Raw genomic sequence first — 20767 nt, 5'->3', positions numbered from 1 at the left:
CAATCTACTTCTTTTTTTCTCCCATTATTGAATTCATTTGTAAGGCCCATAAACGTTATCACTAGAATTCATAAAAAGTATGTCTAGAATATTATGTAATAATTAGGTAAAATCATTTCAAAAGTTATTTATAATTAATTTTAATTTTTGTGCTTGGTGCATTGAGAATGGATTGAATTGAGTAATGTGGCAAAATGCACTGAACCTAAGGGAAGGGATGCACTTGTGGAGGATTTCCTAAGGGAAACTGGCTTGTATTCATGGTTGCACAAGGAAAAAACCGTAAAAAGATCCATTAGGCAACCCATTATTCTGAATTTGAACCCAGATTAAATTGCCAGTGTCTAGTGATCTTTCCCATTTGATCACTGGTGGGCTTTTATGCTCTGCAAAGTTTAAGAAGGAATCAGAAGTACTTCATTTATTTGCAATAAATAATAATATATTATTATTATTTTGCCAAAACATTATTTAAAAAAAGTTCATCTCAAATTATAATTGAAATAAATAAATCATTACATAAAATAAAGAAAATAATTCATTTAAATGTTTTTTTAATAAATGTTTTGAAGCAGAAAAATTGATGGGTAAACAATTAATGGGAAGAAGTAGCTCCTTAACCAGCTACAGATACACACCAGGCCATCCTCATAATTGCATTAAGTAAAACTTCGTTCTCATCCAAAAAGGGTTTAAAAAAAAAAAAGAACAAATCATAATCAAGCTGACTTCTAACTATTTGAATTCTTGCTTTCCTTTGCTTAGTATTCTAAAATTAACAATAAATGTTTTATCTTTCAAGTAAAATTTTTTTATTATTCTTTGCTGTAAGTATTATCTTGTTATGCACAAATGTGTGAGGTATAGGTAAAAACTTCTTACACAGACCTCGTACATTTTATTCTTTATACTTCCACACATCTTATTCATTTATGTTTTCAGAACATATAAATTGCTTCTGCATATGTTGGTTATTTGGAACTGCATTGATTTTTTTTGTTGTACTTTTAATATTAATTATTATTCTTGTGTATTACTTGTAAGCTTTAAGATTTACAAGAAAATTACAATTTCAATTTAAAAAAAAGCCAATAACATTGAAACAGTATTTTTAAATTGTTATGCCTATTAACAATTTTCAGCATATTTCTTATGTCTTGATTTAAAAACATATAACTTATATGTGCTTAAACTATAAACTCTAGTTATTTCCATATTTTGAAAAATATTGTACTTATGATCTTATTATCTGTGAACTAAAGTATGTGTTATGCTTTAAAATATATGGAAATGAGTTTCTTTAAATACCTATTTTAAATTGAATTTTAATTTTCAGTTGCACACTGTCCATTAATAAATTCTGATCCAAAACAAGGACTTGCTATTCGAGTTGCAGAAGATATTCAGAGTATTCCATATTTAGAAAACATCACTATCAGTTGTGAAGAGACTGGAAGACCACTGCGAGCTACTGCATCTGCTGATTTTAGACAGTGTGTATACAATCCTTATCCTGGTAAACCTAATTACTGGTTATCTGGAGATGCTCCTCAATGTCCAAGTATGTAAATTTTCCTTTTGATCAAATTTATTTCTTTTTTATGATCTTTAACAGCCTTCATCAGAAAAGTTCCAGGACTGAGCTCCTAAAAAGTACAACTAATGCTACTTGGTCTTGCCAAACATTTCCCTTAGCTATTTACATACAGTTGCCAGTATTCCTATGAATCATGGAAGCAGGCAGAAAGAGTGTCATGTGAGGTACTTCTCAGCCTATCTCTCATAATCATTTAGTTTGCTGAACATGGAAAACCATTAGTTGCTAAGTTGAATAAACTATTTTTTACAGGCTCATTTTTGGAACTTTTCTAACAAAGGTTACATTTGCTGAAATACCTTGTTTGGAATAAAATTAGATTAAATAATCACAAAAAAATACTGTTAATTTTTGTGGTCCTTCTATATTAATCCTGTAGAAAGAAAACTAGGAAAAATCAGTGATATGTTGTCACCTACTTGTTTTCAGGCACACTAGTGACCAGTATAATGGCTACAGGTCTGAGCTGGAATTATTCAGATGGACATGTCTTTTTTATTTTGCATTAGTTATGCAATTTATCTATGCAATATTACCTTTATCATTTATTTAGTATTTAAACAGCATAATTATCAGGTTTTTAACAAAAGTTTCCCACCACTGCAAATATCGTCTGATCAAACGGTTTGCTGGTCCACAGTCAGTGTGTGCTGCATCGAGAGGGCGAGTCAGAGTGCCTCGTCTGGAGTGTGAGACAGTTAGTATCGAGTTGGTGTCTCATCTAGCGAGTCAATCCCTGCGGAGTCGATTGAGTTGACAGCCGGGCAGCGAATGGGTCGTCGAGTGCACCAAAAGAGTCTCTTAGTGTATCACGTTTAGTGCATCGTCGAGAGAGCGAGTTGAGCTCTGGGAACGACTAAACCAAAGAGTTGGGAGCTGTGCTCTGTGTGTCGTTGAGTGCATCGCGAGTTGTAGCGGGCAGAGTCTCGAGAGTACCTGGAGTTCCGAGAACAACCGAGCAAAGTCGGGAGCTGTACTCTGGTGCTTTGCAGTGAAGCTGTCTTCACCGTTATTGCCTGACAGTGTGAAGGCTGTGTCGCTGATTGTTCCAGCGTGTTTATAGTAGATCTTCGACGATTGTAAAAAGTGTTATTGGAGCTGTCCTGATTAATATTGGCTGAATAAAGTGCGTCGATACTTCATCAAGGACCATGACGCTGAAGAATCAGAGTGCTCTGACCAGCTTACTGATGCTGATAAGGCCCACCTGCGAGAAGTTGTGGAAGAAGATCAGTATGCAACCACTCGAGAGCTTGTTATGAAGTTAGACATTAGTGCCATGTCCATTAGTCATAGCATCACATAAACTTGACATACAAGTTCAACCACTGGATGGCGCTTGAGCTGACACAAGAAGACATGTTCCAGCCTGCACTAATCTGCTCGAATATTAATGCAGGGACAGAATTCTGGACCAAATCATCTCTTGTGATGAAAAGTTAATTTACTTCAATAACACAGGCGAAAAGGAGTTTGTCTGTGTCCAACGAGCCCATCGGCAGCATTGCAAAGTGTAATTTGACTAACAAAAAGTTCATGCTTTGTATCTGGTGGGTAGCCATGATATCATCCACAAAGAGTGTCTGGAAAAAAGTAAAAACTTTGACGGTAAGGTGTACTGTGAGATGATATACTATATTGACGCTGCTATCAAGGAAAAACATCAAACTGAGTTCCAGTGCAAAAAGGTAATGTTCCATCAAGATAATGCAAGACTACATGTGTCTGCGTTCGCTGGCTGGACTCTGTATAAACTCAAATGGAATCTTTTGCCACACCCACCATATAGCCTGACATCGCTCCTTTCAACTTCTACCTTTTTTCACACCTGCAGCTACATCTTGCTAGTGCTAGATTCCATTCCCCACAGGACGTCTGAAATGAAGTTGATGTGTTTTCATACTCGCAGCCACCAAGTTGTTGGGCCAAAGGCTTTGAAAAACTACCAAAACGTTGGCTGAAAATCATAGATTTAGGTGGTGATTACTACTTGCACTAAAGGTACTGCTTTCATGTTTTTTTCCCTAACTTTATTAAGAACGTTTTTTAGCAAAAAACTTTCATTACAACCAGATGCATTATGTATCAAGATAATTAAACTTCTTCCTCTCATTCTGCAATTCTGTTTATCAAGATACTTGAATATAAGATTCTACCAAATTTTAGAATAAAAAATATAGCAAAAAATTTCAAGCGAAAACAATATCTAATTTTTTTGGGGGGGGGGACTTTAGTTTGGTATGGATTTTAAATAAAATTCTATTAACTATAAAACATGGGAAAATCTATCTTAGTTTTTTATTCTTTTAATCTTTTGTTTATTGTGCAAAATTTTAAGTTATGTGCCTTTTATGTGGTTAACATTCAATTTATGCTGTTAAATTCCTTCTCTCCAGCCTGGGGAACAACTCCATTTTGCAATCATAATTAAGTATTCAACAACTTAACTGACAACCCTCCTCAAAGGCTAACATTTGTAATATTCAACTGTCATAAAATAAAAATTGCTTAACAAAGAAGAAAAAGTGAGAGCTTTAAATATGAAATATGTGTTTATATCAGATGAATGAAACAAGACTGTTACTTGAAAAGTTGCACAATACAGAAATGAACAAAATATTATTTTATAGTGTTTGAGGACTTATTTTGTTAAAAACAATTGCCAAACAGATTAACTACATTATGTATATATTTATTGATTTTTTTAAAATTCTGTTAGTTGGGGCTTGAATATCTTTTGTTTGGCCCACTGACTTAATAGTTTTAATAAATTATATTTTGATGTAATAAAGCCTATGGGTTAAAACAAAAATTCTCCCATTTAAATATATATATAATTTTTTATATCTCTTTACCATCTAAAATATTTTTATAAGATTTTCAATGTAAATTATTATGCAAAGTTGCCACAAAGGATGGATCTTATGTTACCTTTACAGTACGTATCTTCACTATACCAAAATAATTAAAAAGCATCCAAATTTTGAGAGTAGGGATGGGTGAGGTAACTTGACTTTACCAGCCAGTATGTTTGAAGATAACAATAATGAGTGCCATGCATGTTGTATGGTATGCAGAATTCAAATTTGTTATAACTGTTCAAAGTAATTTTTGGATGACTTATCGGATGCAACCATCTATTGCAAAATGCACCATTTCTTGCCTTTGCAGCAGACATGATTCAGCATATACAAATGAAGCCAAATACAGTACAAATTCCGTAACTCATCGGGACTTCAGCGATTTGGGATTAGGGGTTTTTCCGAATTATAGATCATCAATTTGAATCTGGTAAGATGGCATGCAGAAATTATACAATTAAAAATATGCAACCATAATTTATGAAATAAAAAGCAATTATGATGTAAAGGGTATCAAATTTTACAAAAAAAAAAAGCTTAATATTTATTTGTTTACTTTATTAAACATTTCTTTCAACATGCGCATGCGTAAAGCATACATTACACATAGTCAAAATTAGAAAATTGCAACCAGAAAACTTTTTAATGTGTATTCGTGATATTTATAATGATGAGGAAATTGATTTAAATCATATCGGAGTACATTGATATGAAACACTACATTTAGTAAGAATTATAAGACGAATAAAATAAAAACATCTGCCCTGAAGATGAGGATAGTGCTAACAGATCAAATTCCAGTTCATTGCGCGTCGCGACGTCACATCCTCCCCCCCTCCCCGACAAGGCAGCGTGAAATTGATAAACAGATTTCGGAATGGTTAGAGAAACAAATCATTAAGCCAAACTGTTCTGATTACACAAGTAATATCTTGCTAAGTAGGGGAAAAAAAAAGAGGTTCATTTAGACTATGTCTGGACTTAAACGACATTTAAAGCCTGGTGAATCCCTTTCCGAATATTTAATTGCCATGCGTGAAACAGCCAGTCGCGGTTCTGTTGATGATTCATTAATTCTTGATTATGTAATCAATGGGATACCGGATCAGAGTAATAACAAAATTATTTTGTATGGGTGTAAAACTATTTCTAAATTCAAAGAGAAATAAAAAATTTATGAGAAAATTCGCATTCCAGACACGAAGAATAAGGATTATTCAAGTACTAACACACAAAATAAAGCATGCGCTATACCTAATGAGAGTAAAGAACCAAGGTGTTATGACTGTGGAAGTATAGGGCGCATAAGGTATGCGCTTTCTTTACGTGCATGCGTAAAGCATACAAAAAAAAGTTTGTAGCTTTGAGGTCCGGATTATAGATCATTCCGGATAATGGACGTCCGGATTACGGACTTTGTACTGTACTGCAAGTCATATATTTGCAAGTCATTTTAAAATTTACTATTTATGTGGTTTAAAAAAAATGCCTGAACTTTCATGTTTATTTTGTAATTTAAATTGTCAAACTGCCTTATTTTTTCATTTAAATAAAACTGTGTAAAATCAGGATCATTGTTTTTGATGACCATGTATGTGGATAGTTATGAGTTAAACGGGCATCATAAGGTGCGTTCAGACGTGGGCGTAAAGTGCATAGAGGAATAGTCATAAGGGCATAAATTACGGGAGACTCATTCACACCTGCGAGAACGAGGTGTAAGCCATGGCCAATGAGAGAAGCTAAATTTGCGCATGCGTGGAATGTCTACAACTTTCCCGCGCTGTTCTCCCGCTCAATTGATTTCTCGCGTTCGCTGTGCTTGTTTTTTTCATTGTGTCAGGGCTTTTTCAGCTCGCCACAAAGTTTTACTGGCTCAACAGAATGATCTTTTATCTGCCCTTCTCATTAGCCAAGAGGCAACGGAAGAAGGTAAAAAAAGAAAAATAACGAAATGGTCTAGAGATATTTTTTTGAAAGACCAATACTTGGTTGGTACATATCTTTCTGTACAAAGCAGTATGGAATATTTCTGCATTGTACTGTAGTACTCTCTATACTATAAACATGCACATGCATATTTATATACTATATAAAACCTTCTTCAATTTTTATACATAATTTCTCTTATTAGAAATACGATATTCTAAATATGCCTAATTAAAAAAAAATCTTGAGGATAACTAACAGATAGCCTGTATATAATATTTTTCCATTTTGCAGGTGTGAAAGCAGTTAAGCTAAAAACAGTACTTACCATACATTATTATTATTATTATTATTATTATTATTATTATTATTATTATTATTTTAATTTTCAATCAAAAGGAATATGTTTCTGTGACAGTGAAACATGTGTGCTTAGCACTCCTTATTCACTGTCCCTGTCGATCACTATAGTAGTTTGCTGCACTACCAGTATCAATTATCACTAGTACTAGTATCCCACAACTGGTCACAATGACCAGCAAACACAACTAGTACAATACTAGAAAACGTTCACCCAACAATGTATTTTATGCTCAATCATTAAATACATTTTGCTGTCTTGCCAGCTGTTTGTATACATCTATTTTTAATAATTTGCATGTATAAGCCGCACCCCTGAATTTAATTTCAAGATATGCTGTCATTTCTATTTACGACCACATCTCAAAAGTAATTTCACATTGACAAATTTTAGGTACCCAAGTCTTCAAATACATCAAAATTATAATCATTCATACCTTATCCAGGAATTTCTACCAGAGAAATAGCAGGAATTTAATGATCGAAACTCCATTCAAATGATAGTAATAAAGAGTGGATAATAATAACAAATACTATTCATTAAATTATAGTCCATGTTATGGATTATGTGTGCTATTTAGTTTCAATAAAAGTAAATTCCTTTCATGGAGAAGGTAATTAAAAAACAGAACAGACAAAACTGGACTTCAACAGGAGAAAGCCGCTTCGTTTTAGCTTCGCTCTGATTGGTCGATGCTTATCCCAAACTTGGCGTAAAGTTGAAACCTGGAAACCTTGTGCCACGAACCTTAAACCAGATTATGTGATGTAGCACAGACTGGTTGCCTTGGCAACGGAGCTCGGCTTTAACCACTTATGCCCTTTATGCCCTCGTCTGAACGGGGCCATACAGTATTGTGAAATTCTGTAACTATTAATCTCATGTTGAATTTGGTTTAGGTATTTTGCATTATGAAAGTAAGCTTTGTCTGGAATAAGTTTGATCTAAATTTAATGCAGTACTTAAAATAAAAATAACTTTATTTAATTTCTCATTAATATTTTAACGTATATATATTTATAAAAGTTTTTTTTTTTTTTTTTTTTCCTCTCTCCTCTCCTCTCTATTAGGAGTTGACTGTGGCATTCCCCCAGAAAGTACTGGTGCATCTTATGGCCAGTATATTGATACTCGTTACCAGTCAAGTTTTTTCTTTGGGTGTGAAGATACTTTTAATGTAGCTGGTAAATCTGGAAACGGTGATAATATTGTTAGATGTATGGAAGATGGTACATGGGATTTTGGTGACTTAAGATGTGAAGGTATAATTGGCATTCTTTTTAATGATGCAGTAATAACTATTTCTTTACATATTTTTAACATTAGGAGTTTTCATTTTTATTAATTTTTTACTTTTTAAATTCAGTTAAGCAGTTTAATAAATTGCTCTCTAACTAAGCTACTTTGAATTATGCTAACTACTTTACTATTCTAATTCCACTTTGAAAAACATTTCTATTTGAAATATCAAATATTTATATTATATAACACCAATTTTTTTTTATTATGTTTTGATTTTAAAAGTTTAAAAATGTAGGTTCAGTGTGAAATATACAATTTAATTTTTTCTGATCTTTTTATTGATGGAAGCAAAAATAATTCGTTAAAAATATAAGAGCAGAAGAAATTATAATTTTTTTCCCTAGATTTGGTAATATAAAGAATGTTAAAGGGAAGATGGTAATTAAATTATAGTTTCACTTTGACTTTATAGTCAATGTGCATTAAAAACAAAAACAAAATAATTTTTTACAGATCAAGCTATGAGCATCACTTCTATTATAATATTTAAGACTATAACTTTGTTGTTATTCCTGTTATCCGTTTGATTTTTATTTAGCTATAGTAACAATGAAATAGATCTATGGATAGTAGCTTTAAGACAGCAAATTTTTGTAATTTATTTTATCTTTTTACTAGGAATATATAACATTTGAAAATATGAGGTACTATAGAAATTCAGGATATAAGAATTTTGAAAAATTTTAAATAAAATTTTCATGCAAAAGTTTTATTTGAAACTACTAGAAGATGGCTGAAAAAAAAATTAAGCTGTTTGACTTTAATATCAGCTAAGAAATTCAGTATGTTTTAATAGCAATTCAGTAAAATTGTTCTTGCTTGCATAATCATCAAGACATTAATACAGTAATATTTGGTGTTATAAGTCTGAATAAAAACTGATGAATACTTCAGAAGGAAGAGTTAGTGTATCTATGCATGAGGGAAAATGCACAAGAATGTCCTATGCCTTTGTTATCGATTAGAATGAGTCTTTTAATTGTTTGGTTTTTTTTTTTTTTTTTTTTTTTTTTTGCAGGTAAGTATTAATTCTTTTTTGATAATTTTTTTTAAAAAAATTTATCAATTTATTAAACTATTTTTATAAGTATTAATGCATGTTTTTGCAAAGTAGCTATAGACATTTTGGTATAATTGCTTTCCTTTTCAAATTATCTGCTATGTAAGTTTCATAATGCATCTGTACTTTGGGTACTGTTTGTTTTAAGTGCTTTACTTAATATTTTACTTAATATTTTAGTTCATTCTACTGTAATTCATCTTCACATTTTAATTTATCTCCATTTTTCTTTTGATTAATGTGCTTCATAACTTCAATAAAGCCTTTTCTATAAATTGTGTTAGAGTTTAAAATTTATTCCCAGCAATCTTCACAGGTTTTATATCCTATAGAAATGTGTAAATATGCTTTTATTTTCATATTTTGTTTCCACAAAAATAATCTAATGACAGTTATTCTATTATCATAATACTAGGGCCTGTATGTGAAGATCCTGGACGGCCTCCAGATGGTATGCAAATGGCATCAAGTTATGAACATGGTTCTGAAGTGATGTTTAGTTGTGAAAGGCCTGGATATATCCCATATACTACTGATCCAATATCTTGCATAAAGAGTAAGTTTACTAAATTTAAAATACAATTTTTAAGCAATTTTTTTTTTACATTTATTATGTAAGATACAATTGAACTGCAGACAAAATTAATTTGTTCTTAAATATGAATAATTTATTTAATGAAGTTCATTTTTATGTTATTGACTTTTGCATTTTAACTTGATGCAAACTGTATATCATTTACTATTTTCCTTAAAATTTTACTCACTGTTTAGACTGATGATTGCATATTTGTATGCCTGATTAACTGATTTTTAGAATTCTTTAAAGTTAGAATTTAGTATGAATTGCCTTGCTGTGTACATTTTATAATGTAATATTTTATTTACATGTTTTATGAATTACATTCTAAGAATTTATTTGGTTAAAAAAAAGTGTGGTCTTCTAGTGAAATGAATTAATTTTTTTAAATCTGTTAATTCATTACTGTATTTGTCATTTTGCTATTTCAGTGATAAATATGTGTTGTTAATTTCAAATTAGTATTTACTATAAAAAAACTGATAGCTTTTTGTGTTACTTTTTAATTTTTACACAGAATGGTATAATTATTGTTTAATTAGTAATTTTAAGTTTTGCAAAAATTTGCTAATTCATTTTTTATTTTCGTTTATTTTTCCAGATGCTGAATGTAAAGCTATTAAGCCAATAGGCTTAACATCTGGTATAATTCCTGATAATGCCATAAATGCAACATCTCAGAGAGTGAATTATGAAGCCAAGGTACCTCATTATATAATTCTGAACTTTACTTTTGCTCTTAAAATTTTGTCATAATATCTGAAATGGAAGTATTATAGACAAACATTCCATTAAAAAGTGGTGCATATTATTTACAAAACTAGCCATTAAATTTTAAAATAAATTAAACTAAGTATTTTTGTTTCCCAACCTAAGCATTGGATAAATTATCATGTTATACAATATATTTTAAAGTACTATTTTTTTATTCACTTTCTGATGACTAAACTTTTCAAATTTACCCACTTTAATTTCATATGCCTTTTTAATAAAATTTTAATTTTAAATAACATTCATTTTTTGAGAATTTAGATGCATGCATTATAATTTTTATACTGAAGTACATTTTTTTAATTAAAATCTATAATTCTAAGGTGTATTAAGTCACATAATCTTTCTCTAAAATTTCATGAAATGTGAGATTCAATAAATTACACATAACATCTGGTCTTAAATATGCATTTCATGTTTTCATGAACAGAATAAGGATTATTCAAATCCTTGTATTTTTTCTATACTATCTTTTTAATAAACCTTTTTTCAGGATTACTGAACATTCATTGTTTGCATGTAAACAAATTTGTAGGAGAAAATATTGTTTTCAAGTGATGCATAATTTTTATTTCAGAATATCCGCTTAAATAGTGCTACAGGATGGTGTGCAAAGGAAGAAACTTTCACATATGTAACTGTTGATTTAGGACGTGTTTTCCGCATTAAATCTTTGTATGTCAAAGGAGTAGTTACCAATGATGTTAGCGGAAGGCCAACAGAACTTAGATTCTTTTACAGAGTAGGCACTACAGAAAACTTTGTTGTTTATTTCCCGGTGAGTCTAATGACACTTAATTTATATTACATATATATATATAAAATTGCAATCTTGTAGCAATGATCCTAGTAATGCATTGTAGTAAAATTGTGTTCTGTTAGTCAAATTTATGTGTTTTTTTATTATTTATGCTTTAAGTCTCATGATATTTTGATATTTATATAAAAAAAGTATGCTTTTACGTTGTTAAAAATAAATTTTGCTTAAAATAGTTTGAAGGGAAAAGAATTACATTGAATCCTTAATTATTGTGTATGAAATTTAGATTTCATTTTCCTCTTCAGAGAAAACTTTATAAGACATATTTAGAAAAAAGTTATCATTATTATTATATAACTAAGAGATGATAACTTATATTTAGCAATGATCAAGAGCAATTGCTTTACAAAATTTTCAGCAGTTCTTGTTAAGGCTCATAGTCACAGATGAAGGGGGGGAAAACTGTAAAATTTTCTATTTAAAAATTATTATTAAAGATAATTCGCAGATTATAGGTAACATATTGTTTAGATTTAAAAAAGCAGTGTTTCTTGAATAATAAATAAAGTGTAGTTTCTTTTAAACTGAATAACTCCGAATTCATGGTAGTCAGAATCCCTGAATTTCATTGTCTTCATGAAAAAATATCAGTTTTAAACATACTTTATTGTAATTTTCTACAATAGCATTTTCTCTAGAGCTTTTTCCTGCAGTTTGTTTTCCCCATAGTTTTATAAGAAACCGTAAAAGTATTTTGTGTCCAAAATTTTAAAGTAAAAATCTGTATCATAATTAGTTGAGATGGCAAATTTTGAATGGAAAGAAATAGATCAGTTAGTAAAAGCTACGTTGTTGATATTTAGGGAATCATTTTTCAGTTTTTACTATGAAAATGTCAAAAATTAAATATTTTGCATATTATCTTCATTTTGTAGATTTAATAACTATATAGTTTAGAAGAAAATCCTTTGTGATTGATTAATATGATTTTTTGTAAAATAAAATTCATTTTAGTGCAAAACTGAAAACAAGATGCTTCAAACACTTTTTACAACAAAAGCATAATGACTAATTTAAACTTCTGGCATATCTTATTAAACTTTCTTCTTAAAGAATCTGGCAAAAATTAGATAAAATTCAGCCACAGATCAGTATCCATTTTAATGAGAAAAATATTTTGCTTCTTGAAGAAGAGGTCTTTTCCTGTTGGATTCATTTGAAGTACACAGTAATATGTGAACTAAAAGTTGAATTTTATCTGATATTAAATTGTACTATGTAGTTATATATTGATTGTTTGCAGTACTGAACATCCTCCAAATTTGCCTTGATAAAGTATTTTCCATGGAGACTTTTGCAATGGGAATGCAATTAATATTTATATGCATAGAATAATGGTGAAAAATTCCAGTGCTCCTTGACACCAGCTCGTTTGTTTAGAAATAAGTTCTGAAGATGTAATTGTTGTTAGTGAAAGAAATTTAATTGGTAGCATTGGTATAACATAGCTAATATCAGACTGTCGTAGATAGTTGCTTTCTGTATTTGAGACTGAAATAAGAAATAAAGGATTTTAAAATGTTAATTAGTTTTTGTATAAAAAATGTCATTAGTATAAATTTTATTAGGAAGGCCGAAGGGAACTTTTTTAAATTAGCTTAATTATTTAGGTTTTTCACATGATGTTAGAATGCATACTTTATTACATGTAGAACATTTAATATTCTTAATTGAACTTTTACTATTTAAACTGTTTATTTATTACAAATGCCCAGGAGATTAGCTATGACACCATTAGATCTTTAACCTTCCAGTATTTCTGAGCTTTACGGTTTAAAAGCACAAGTGCAGAGCATGAGTCAAGATGAGAAGGATCACAAATGTGATGTTGTTCATGCAGAGGACATAAAGGAAAGTCACAACACCCAAGCCAATGCAAGCATGCGAGTAAACAATCATGGCCTGTAGTAAGGTGGAAAAGTGCCTGGGATCAACTTTGTATCTTCAAGCAGTGAGGCCCAAGGCTTACTGGCAGAGTCACAAAGTACTCTCTGCTTTATCTTGGAGGCATATCTTCTTTTTATTAGGAGTTTGACTGAATGAAATGATAGGTGTTTTTTTTTTTTTTTTTTTTTTTTTTAAGGTCTTTGGAGGACCTTTGCACTCTTTGGCCAAACAGTTGGCAGCCTCGTTTCCAGAAATCCCACAGTGAGCTGGGTTCCACTGGAAAGAAACAGAGATTGACACTGAGAGCTCTCTGCAATCCAGTATATGGTATTTTCTGTGTATTGTCTATTTGCAAGAGATTGAAGAGCAGACAAAGAGTCTGACAAGAGCACCACTTTGTAGAATGATGAAGGGCGGATAGCCAGTTGCTTTAATGCGATATAAATAGCCTTGATCTCGCTATCATAATGGGTGGAATGAGCACCTGTTGGTGCATAGCATGAGAAAAGATTACAGCACACACCTGCTCCTGCTCCGTCTTCATAATTAAACATTGATCCATCTGTGTAGACATGTAACCATGTGTCTCTAGGGTATTTGTTTTCAGTGACAGATAGAACAATGGCAAGAACCTCTTGTTTGCTCATATGACTCTTGTTAAACTTCATATCCAGCTTCAGACACACTGAGATCTCTCCATATTCCAAAGGGCAAACAGGCCTACAGAGAAGCTGAGGATTGAGATGGACATTCATGTCAGTGGCTGCAAAATAAGCATATTGTATAAACCCTTTTTGAGTTTTAAGATTTCTCTCTGCGTTGGTGTCGTAATCCCTCCAAAAAGTATTGTTGGGCAAGCGAATCAGCTTTTCATTAAAGAAGAATTGCACCTCTTTCAATTATGTTTCTTACTGGAGGGTTTTGAGTTAAACACTAGAATAGTTGCTAGAATAGGAGTGGTTCTTACAGCACCCATAAGAATACGGAGAGCTTGATTTTGAACAATTTCAAGTTTTTGAATAGTATTAGTAGCAGCAGAGACCAGAACATCATGACTATGACTGAAGATTGGCTGAATGAAAAGCTTGAAGAGGATATTCGAAGTATCTCCGCTGCAACCCCATTTGCAACCAGCCTATTTAACTATTTAAACCATTAAAAGGAATATATAGAAATTATAACTAAAGCTTTGAACATACGAAACAAGGAAGAGCATACTATCCTGTATCTTAGAATTTCTTCGATCATTTACTTTTTGGATGAATATTTGGATCTTATCCTATTTTAAAACAATCTGTCACAGTTTTTTTTTTTTTTTTTTTTAATTTTAATTTTCATTCATGATTTATTTATTTGGTTATCTGATTCAGTGTTTGTTTTCTAGGTTTTTCTCTGTGGACTTTGTTTGGCTCATATTTTATATTTTAATAGTGTTCTTGAAAAGCTTAGCTATAACTATAGAAATAACAAAATATGTTAGTGTAATCGAAGCTAGGAATTTACTAATGTAGTTGAGATACATAGTGAGATTTTAATTATGTTTGAAATCTAATTTTAATTTCATAAAATCATAAATGATTTTAATAAACTAAAATTTATGAGTTTTGTGTTTCAGTTCATTTTTCTTGACACATATGGAAATTAACAAAAATTATAATTTTTGATTTTATGAGCATGCATATAAATTAATATTTTTTCCAATCAGATATAGCTTTTAGGAATTACAGAAGGTTAAAACTCCCTACATTTAATTTTTTTAGAATTTTAATTTAACTGCTCGAGAACCTGGAAATTATGGAGAACTCACTCGTATTGATTTGCCTGTCAGTGTCCGAGCAAGGCAAGTCATTTTAGCTATTGTGTCTTACAATAAAAATCCTTGTTTGAAATTTGAATTAATGGGCTGTGAAGATGAAAGTGAAGATGTATTATTGGGTTACAACAGCGGTTATCCCATTTGTGTTGGTAAGTACAGTTAAATAGTAATAAGCTAACATATACATTTTTCTGGAGTATATATTACCTATTCTTAATAAATATTATATAAATTTGCAATTCATTTGTTCAGTTTTTTAAAACTTATAACAACCCTTTGAGAATGAAAAAATTATATGTTTTGTGTTATTTGTCTCATTTCTCTGTTTAACTGTAATATTATTTATTTTATTTACTTATTAGTATTTAATCTAAAGAAATTCTGAATTTTTTAAATAAATACCGTTCATTGCCACTAGAAATTTTACTATTCTAAATTTATTGATATTACATCTTAGGAAATGAAATTTAATCTTGATATTTTATGTAGAATAGCTGAAACTTTTTTAATAGTTTTATATGTGCTTTTAAAATATTCAGTAAAAACAAATATTACTCTAATGTATTAAGTAATTTAATTTTTTATTGTACATTCTAATTTTATTTAAGTGTACATCTTTCTCCTAGTTCTCTGTTTTTTTTTTTTTTTTTTTTTTTTTTTTTTGAAATATCAAATAATTTAAAATATTGTTAATATATTTATCAAATTTCTTCTTTCATTTATATTATTAAATGTACATTTTTATGATAACTTTTTTAGCATTCAATGAAGAAAATCTGTTAACATATTAAATTTCTATCTGTATTGATAATATACTATTTCTAAATATAAGCTATGTATGCCAAGACATAAGAGTTTCCTACAAAAATCAACCAAAATTGAAAATTAGCGTATAAACAGAATTTAAAATCATCATGTGTATTGCTAAATGGGTAAATAATGTGATTATGTAACTAAGCTAATAACCAAATCCTTATCTGTTCAAAAGATGCACCAAAAATGTTTGACTGATTGTTCAAATGGCATATCTGCAGTGCTACAGACGAAACTAAAGAGACCATTTTCTATGAGGTGTATGACAACTTTTTTAATAATGAAATGAAGGATGATGAAATTCATCTGTATTTGTTTGAAGTAGAGCGAGACTTATGAGCATTGCTAACAAATTCTGAATTGGATAGTGATATTGAGAAATTTGATTAACACTCCAGCCAGCTAGGCCTTATATATACATATAAACAAAATATGTGTAAATCTCTAATAAATCAGACTGGATCGCAGTTAAAGTAATAAACAGAGGAGCGTTCTTCCACACAACATTTATTCACGAACACCAAAGACGAACTGATACATATACATAATTGACATCACAGTTTCTTTTTACAAACAAACACTACCGCCATCTATTGGCGATCTGTGGATACACAATCCTAAACTTAACACTCCCCCCCCATGCATCCACAACGGATGCATCAATTTTACTGAACTTCAAGATTATAAAGTCTTTCAATTGGTCTTCTAACAACACCCTTATCCAACTGAATCTCACAAGATCTAATTCTATCATCTCTTCCATGAAATAATTCCTTAATCCTACCTATCTTCCAGTTACAGCGTTTCACATTATCTTCTCGCACAAGTACAACATCATTAATTTTAAACACGGGAGAATTCTTTGGAGTTTTTGAAAACATGACTGATCTTAATTCTAACAAATATTCTTTATAAAACCTTTTCCAAAAATGCTCTAATATTAATTGCCTATGCTTCCATCTTTTAATCAACTGAGATCTTGTAGATTCTAGTTTAGATTCAGGTGAAGGTAAAACCGTCAATCTAGATCCAATTATAAAATGACATGGTGAAAGAGGATCAGGTTCATTTGGTTCATTGTATACATACGTTATAGGTCTAGAATTAATAACAGCTTCAACTTCAACTAAGACAGTATACAGTTCTTCATAATATAAAGAAGCTTTACCTAAGATACGTTTTAAACAAGTTTTTACAGATCTTACCAAACGTTCCTAGAATCCGCCCCACCAAGGAGCACCTTCTACAATAAATTTCCATTCAAACCCATTTTTACCAAGGAAATTTAGAACCTTTTCATCTTTACATAATTTATACAAATATTTTAATTCACGATCAGCAGTTTTAAAGGTTTTAGCATTATCAGAATATATAATTCTACAAATACCCCTATGTGCAAAAAATCTACATAAGGCTTGAATGAAACACTCTGCACTTAAATTTGATAACAATTCTAAATGGACTCCTTGAGTCACTGCACAGGTAAACAATGAAATACACACTTTTGTACCATCCTTTAAATACAAAGGGCCAGCGAAATCTATGCCACTTACCTCAAATGGTTGAGCTTTCTCCACTCGGTCAGCTGGAAGAGGAGCCGATATCTCATGTCCAGCTTTAGCATTATATTTTTTACAAAATCTACAATCATGTAACACAGATTTTACAAAACGTCTAGCTTTTAAAATCCAAAATTTCCCTCTTACTTGCACTAAAGTTTCATTTACACCACTATGAAGTACCTTTTCATGACAATTCAAAATAATTAAACGAGAAAAATAATTATTTGGTAATACTATAGGCTGAATTTCATCGACATCTAATGATGATTTCACTAATCTACTTCCAACTCTTAAACAACCCTTTTCATCCATTACTGGATTTAACCCAAACAATTTGGAATTATGAGACAATGATTTTTTACATTTAACATCATTCAACTCTTCAAACAAATACTCACCTTGTGATAAGATAATCCAATAACACATAGCATTACATATTTCATTTTTAGTCACAGGACCAATGACTCTATTCTGTGACTTTAAATTATTAATGAATCTAAATACATATGACGTGACTCTTAAAAGTTTACCTAAGTCACTAAAGTTTTCTATTTTTAACACAGGTTGCAAAGGTTGAACACTGCTAGTAACTTGAGTCACAACTCTTTCTTCAACACTATCTACTATGCTACAATGCTCGTTCACTTTAGGCCAATTTATTTCATCTTGATGAAGCCATGGAGGTCCATGCCACCACACTTGATCTATTACCAGATCACTCACTTTAACACCACGTGTGATTTTATCGGCTGGATTATCTGAGCCAGGACAATGATGCCACATGCTCGGGGATGTTTTGTCTTGAATTTCAGACACTCGATTTTGTACGAATGTTTTCCATCGCCGTGGTGAGTTTTTTATCCAATGAAGCACAATAAAAGAATCTGTCCATAAATGAATCTTAGCTTGAGGAAAATGCACACGGACTGTAGTTACAAGTCTTGCACCTAACACTGCTGCCATAAGCTCGAGTCTTGGTAAAGATAATTTTTTTCAGGGGAGCCACTCTGCTTTTGGCTATCACTAAACTTGTTCCACAATATTTTAAGCTACGGAATTTCACGTACACTGCTGCTCCGTAAGCACTTTGAGATGAATCACAAAAACAATGTAGTTCCAGTGTTTCAGGCGTTTCATCAACATCACGAAAATACCACCGAGGTATCTGGATATTAGGTAGATCACATAGTTGCCTATACCATTTGTTCCACTTTTCCTGCAATTCTGGTGGGATAATTTCATCCCAATCAACACCTTTCAGCCATAAATCCTGAAACAGAACTTTTGCTTGAATAACATATGGAGCAAGAAACCCAACAGGATCGAAGATTTTTGAAGCAGCTTTTAAAACACAGCGTTTTGTTTGGTCATTTGACTGGATGAACTCAATAACGTCTTGTGCATTAAAACGGAAGATATCCTTAATTGTATCCCATTGAAGTCCAAGAATCTTTGAGAGGGAATCACAGTCAGGCAATTTAAAGCTAACGAAGTTGTCACTTGATTTATACTGGTTTTTTACAGTATCCGAATTAGAATTCCATTTGGTCAAAGTCATTGATGCCTTTTTCATTATATCATTGGCTTCATGATATATCTGTATAGCTTCCTCCTCCGTATCTGATCCACAAATAAAATCGTCAACATACATGAAGTTTTCTAACATTTCTACAGTTCTGGGATGGATGTCTTCAAATTTCTTTATATGATGCTTAATGCAAGCGCTCAGCAAAAATGGACTTGATTTTGCTCCAAAAATTACACGACACATCCGATAAACTTGAATTCTCGGATTGCTCAAACTTGAATTCTCATCAATCCACAAAAATCGCATTGAATCCCGATCTTCAGGTGCAACAGAAATTTGCAAAAACGCTTTCTCAATATCTGACGTAAATGCAATTCGATGAAGTCGAAAATTTATTAAAACTTTCAAAAGTTCAGGAAGAAGATTTGGTCCTTGTAGTAAATTATCATTTAGGATTCATGATTTTTTTCCTTTGAAGAAGCATCATAAACAATGCGAAGTTTCGTAGAATTATGATCTTCACGGATGACAGCACGGTGAGGTATGTAGTAACTTCGTCTCCCAGATGGAGTACCAAGATCGACCTTTTTTATGATTTCTTCCTTAAGCTGATAGTCAATCACTTCTTTATATTGCGCATAAAAGTTAAAGTTTGATTTAAATTGTTTGATCAGATTTAAGAACCGTCTTTCAGCATTCTTAAAATTGTCTCTTAAAGTCACATTCTGATCTTTCCATGGAAGTCTAACTTCGTATCTATTACCCTTTTGTGTAATCGAGTTGTTAAATATTTGCATGGCCATTTCATTTTGTTCTTCGTCAGAAATATTTTTAATTCCTATAGATTCAATATCCCAAAACGATTCGACGCTTTTTAGAAGTTTCTCTTCTACACTTACGTTTAAACACGCATCATGGATTTGAAAGTCTGATGAAGGAAATTTGCATTGTATACACCACCCAAACAAGGTTTTCATAGCTACGGCATTTCTGTTTATCCTTTTTATTTCTTCGCTTGCTATTTTCCACATAATGTCCGCACCGATTAAAACGGAAATATGACTCATTCCACCGGCGCCACCACAGTCTGTCAAAGTGATGCCGAATGCTTGGAGGTTGGATTTGATTTCTACATCTGGTACTCGTATATCGGCATTTGTTATGACTGGTACTTCAATGACTTTGAGATTTATGGATTTTTCAGGGTCATTAATATTCCGGAGCGTAAGTTCAACTTTCTTTCACCGCCAATGTTTCCCGTTCTTTTCACCGAAGGTATGCAGATTTAAAACAGTTTCTCCTTTCACTGGTAACTGTAATTTTCTTGATAAATCTTCGCGAATTGCAGAGATTTGGCTACCGCCGTCAAGAAGACATCTCACAATACAGTTCTTATTTCTGCCCTCAGCCACAGCATACACCGTTTGAAGCATAATATTAGATCCAGTTTTGGCAGAAGAATTTTGAACCATTTCCGCGGATGTTTCGGTTTCCTTATTTTTTGCACTGGAGACAGCTGATGCGGGATTCACACACACACTTTCATGATGTTTACCGCGGCACTTTTTGCAGGAAAACTGTTTGTTCTTACAGTTGATAGCTAAATGTTTACATCCAAAACACATAAAACATTTTCCTGTACGTTTCAAAATGTTGCGTTTCTCATCAGCATTCACCTCAGTACATTTATATTTCGTATGATCTTTTTTGTCACAAAATATACATTTGTATCCAATTGTTGATAAAGCTGAAGCAGTCGGAACTTTCGGTTTATAATTCGGATAAACTTTCGTGCGTTGTTCATTTTGACGAAAGTCTGGTTTCTGATTCGTTTTCTCAGAGTTCATTAAACTTGCAGCTTCTCGACAGTTAACTTCCTTTTT

At 31.5% G+C, this 20767-nt stretch overlaps 1 protein-coding gene across 1 annotated transcript in view; it reads left to right on the top strand.

The window, feature by feature from the left end:
• LOC118190575 (uncharacterized) overlaps positions 1-20767 on the top strand; it is a 216653-nt gene that overhangs the window by 119866 nt on the left and 76020 nt on the right. The window contains exons 22-27 of the mRNA XM_085820802.1: positions 1337-1561; positions 7819-8010; positions 9526-9666; positions 10289-10389; positions 11036-11236; positions 14926-15130. Of these exons, the coding sequence (XP_085676928.1) occupies positions 1337-1561; positions 7819-8010; positions 9526-9666; positions 10289-10389; positions 11036-11236; positions 14926-15130 (1065 nt within the window). The remainder of the gene's footprint in view (positions 1-1336; positions 1562-7818; positions 8011-9525; positions 9667-10288; positions 10390-11035; positions 11237-14925; positions 15131-20767) is intronic.

This window comes from Stegodyphus dumicola, chromosome 7 (genome assembly GCF_044657685.1).
Source record: "Stegodyphus dumicola isolate Sdum_Otavi_A_Nest chromosome 7, ASM4465768v1".
Taxonomy (NCBI): Eukaryota; Metazoa; Arthropoda; class Arachnida; order Araneae; family Eresidae; genus Stegodyphus; species Stegodyphus dumicola.
The sequence above is the reverse complement of the archived record's forward strand: the minus strand, read 5'-3'. Positions and strand labels throughout refer to the sequence as shown.